Consider the following 4,253-nt stretch of genomic DNA (forward strand, 5'->3'; position numbering starts at 1 on the left):
TCCATCCTCAAAGGCTCCTGGTCTTGACTTGAGTTATTGGCTCTTGAATCCTTCCAAGAGCTTGCAATCCTTTTCTCTGGCTATCCTAAATGACAGAGTACCTAGTCCTCAATGGAGCAGACAATTTTTCTGAGTGATTGCAAGCCTTGGAGACTCAGCCCTTTTATAGCAGTGCAAAACCCCAATCCTAGGGCAGCGTAAAATTTAGCTGAAACAAGTCTGTCTAAAATTTCAGATTGATTGAAATCAATCAATCAATCAATCAATCAGAATAGATTCTGATTTCCTTATTCAGCTCAAATTTATTAATGCTATTATTTTTAATCAATTATAATCCGTCCATTAACAATTGTAATTGATTAACATTATTCTATATGTATTTGTATCCAAATCCTTATTTAAATACGTATAATACAATGACTTAATTAATCACATTATTTGGCATATTTTAATCACTACATAAATGTAATCTTGTTGACATTATTTGACATCATAATCATAATGCACGCATGTCCAACTCAATTATTGTAATTAGACGTCTCTAAATCCAACATCCTCCATTTCTGGATGGTATCGGGATCGTATCGTGGTTTAGAATCGGCCGTTCCCTTATTTTCGAGTTTTTGCAGGGATTTAGCATAGACTCCTTTTTCGCTCTGCGTTACATATCGAAGATCTGCAACCTCGACATCATAGAAAACTGGAATAATTGTTGACCCCGATTGGAACATGAGCAAGAGCTCATCAAGACACCAATTTGAGTCTGCATATCCCGGAGAGAAAATAGCGATATGCACTGAAGCTGTTTCAATGGCACTGTGGATTTGAGGAGTTATATACTCTCCTGCTTGCAATTCATCTTTGTCGAGGAATACTCGCAATGATTCTTTGCTAAGGCGTTCGTGGAGATGTTTGGCGAGGGTTTCCTTGGTGTCAGGACCCCTGTGGTTGATAAAGATATCAAACACAAAGCTGTTGTTGGTGCTGGAGGATCCATATGAGGTGGATGCCATGGAAGAGAGAGTAGCTGCAATAACCTCAAGAGTCTCCTCCTCGTCTGGCTGGTCTCTCAAACGGCAAAGTGGCTACCCGCTGATCTCTCTTTCTCAATACTCGCAATTGAGATTTATGTTCAGCAGATTTGTTGCCATTATATACAACAAATTTTGTTAATGGTCAGGTAACGTGGGCGCATCTGTAAAATAAATTAAATATAAAATTACTGCAAGTTGTCACTCAGTGCCATATATACTTTGTCAAATAATTATTATTAAAATGATTCTTCGTTCGACTTATTAGGCAGGTAGATTTTTAAAAAATATAAAATTATTGCAAGTTGTCACTCGGTGCCATATATACTTTGCAAATAATTATTATTAAAATGATTCTTCGTCCGACTTATTAGGCAGGTAGATTTCGAAATTAATTATTTAAAATTTAATGGACATCGTTTCCTAACCAATAATCAATATTTATTATTGGTTGTTATATAAAATGAGTTAAATTAATTAATTTATTAAAAAAAGGGCGGGAGTGAATTGTGAAAAATGATTTTTAATTAACAACTCTCACGGAGTGTAATAATTAAATTTGATGTCTTTAAATGAGAATGGGAGGAATGTAGGTTGAAGGAAGCCAGCAGGAAGCGAGGTCAGATTTGATTGCGGGACCGGCAATTTAGAGTTAGGAGCAGTAGAAAAGACGTGGAAACTGACAGACGTGGTGACGATAGAGGCAGGAAAGTGCCAGTTGTGCACTGTGTACAGGTGGTATCCAAAGCCTCCAAAACCGTTGCAGCCGGTAAAACGTTGCACAGCAAATTCGGTGAAATGAGTGAGGTTTAGGGTATAGGGGTGAGTCAAATTCGTGTGGAATATAGGGATGGCAAATCACGCGTAGAAAGATGAGGATTTTGGGGTGTACAACATCCAATCAAAAATATATTTCAAACATTGTAGGTCGGTCGTAACTCCGGCTCACAAACTGGAAATTCATTTTACAACGTGTGGAACAATTGTCAGCTCTTATTCTTCTCAGCGACAAGTCATTATTTTTCATTTTACAACGTGTGGAACAACTGTCAGCTCTTATCCTTCTCAGCGACAAGGCATTATTTTATTTATATATCATTATTGTATTTTATAAATATAATGTCAAATATTATTATGTATTAGTTATTTTTAGCTGTTATATGTGAATGTAAAGTTGATTCATTATTCTTATTCAAGTAAAATCACTTCGCCACTTAAACTAACTTACTTGTGGTCTATTAGGGGGTGGGATGATGGCAGTCTTTCATCCGGCCAGATGCCTCTAGATCTTGGGCCGTTAACCTCTTTTCTTACTTCCAAAGAAAATAAACTCTTATCCAAGCATTTAGAGCATACCCTAAGTCCATCATTATATATTCTTATAATTTAGATGTTTGTATATATTGTTTATCCATTAAAATTTTTAATTTCAAAATATTAACAAATAATATTATTAATAAAAATCTATGCTATTAACTATAAATAAATAATATCATTAAAAAATTATATTATTATTTTAAAATATTTTAAAATTTAAATAATGTTATTAATTAATCTAAACTAATATTTTTATTATTAAACATTAGTTTATTTGGTATTGTAAAAATATAAAATAAAGCGAATACAATGTTTTATGTTCAAATTTCTAACCATATATTGAGGCCCAAGATTGTTCACATAAAGAATTATAATGGTAACAATAAAAATTGCTCTTATACGAGCATAGTACAAAATCAGGTTATAGACTCATCTAAACACAAATATAATTATCAAATGCAAATATATAAAAAACTTTTTAAAAACTTACTTAAACACAAATTTGTGACTAAAATTTCAACAAATTTAATATATCACATAATTATCAAATGCAAATATATAAGAAACTTACTTAAAAACAAATTTGTGACTAAAATTTCAACATACTTAATATATGTGGAATTAAATTGGAGTTTTTGGATTAATTTAATGTTCATTTTTTTAAAACGCATGGACATCAAAAGAACAGTGCCTTCTTCGCACGTGTGGAGAGAGAGAGGCTTTAGAAATTTGTTTTTCTAAAATTATTATACTTTATTTTTATATAAAAAAATTTATCATTCTTTTCTAAGAAAAATATGTTAAATTTGACAATTAGGGCCAAACTTCATCTTGGACAACTCATATGAGGTAGCTGATATTTTTATTGGATTCCTCTCTCTGAGAGGTGTAGGATTGATCTAAAGATCATCCCATTCTTACATGCACAAATGGAATTATGAATTTATTTTGATTATGGACAAATTGTCAAGGTCGACAAGCAAACTCATGTAGGCTCACAAGCCCAACAGTCACGTCTATTCATCCTCAACGTTACATATAAATACATGGTGCCTCCTCATTTGGACACTTCATTCACTCACACATCTCTCTTGATTGGGTATGGATTTTTAAGGCCTCTCTTTCTCCACACGTGCGAAGAAGGCACTGTTCTTTTGATGTCCATGCGTTGAACAACATTAACCATCTTTGACCACAATTTTGTGTGGGGAAATTTTGTTTAGGCAGGCCACGGTGCTAGGCACGAAATCCGAGTCTATTTAACCAACGTTGACTATGCTAGGGCTTGCTACTGCGTTTACATTTGTTGATCAGATTTGACTGGACATTTTCATACTGTTTTTGGGCTAATTTCACTTGTTGTTGGAGGTCGAGTTGACTGAGTTTGACCAAGCTGTTTTGGAGGTCAAAATCTACCCTGTTGACCAGCGTTGACTTTCTGGTTAGGGCTTTTTGTTTATGTTGTTTGGCTGATCAGATTTCATTGTGATTGGGCAAGTGAATATTGTATATTGTACTCCCTCTCTATGTTGAACTTTTGAAGAATTATAAGAATTAATCAAGGGTTTCCCCACATTGGGGTTTGTCCCTGGCTAGTGTCATATCATGTGTCTTATTGTCTTGGCTTGTCTTCTATTGTTATTATTTATGTTCTAATTGCATTTTACTATCATGATGATGTGATTTCTAAACTGCATATTGATATTGGGCTAATAAAGAAATAGAAGTAAAATTACTCTTAGCATAGAACATACCATTGTTAACTAAAATTAACATGGTATCAGAGGTGAGGTGAAGAGAAAGCCCAAACAAGAGTGAGAAGAGCAATCACTAAGAGGAGAAATCACTGATCAAGGATAAGATTCAATGGCCTCCACATCCTACTTCAAGTCTAATGATACGCTT

At 33.9% G+C, this 4,253-nt stretch overlaps 1 protein-coding gene across 1 annotated transcript; it reads right to left on the reverse strand.

Moving 5' to 3' along the window:
- Positions 1–518: 518 nt before the first annotated feature.
- LOC149197210 (putative 2' cyclic ADP-D-ribose synthase BdTIR) lies at positions 519–1,013 on the reverse strand. Its single transcript, XM_089408603.1, has one exon. It carries the CDS (start codon positions 1,011–1,013, stop codon positions 519–521), a length of 495 nt encoding a protein of 164 aa, XP_089264729.1.
- Between the last annotated feature and the right edge of the window lie 3,240 nt (positions 1,014–4,253).

The sequence above is a fragment of the Pinus tabuliformis genome, chromosome 2_2, assembly GCF_031772625.1.
Source record: "Pinus tabuliformis cultivar Carrire ecotype Pingquan chromosome 2_2, CPIR1, whole genome shotgun sequence".
In the NCBI taxonomy this organism is placed as follows: Eukaryota; Viridiplantae; Streptophyta; class Pinopsida; order Pinales; family Pinaceae; genus Pinus; species Pinus tabuliformis.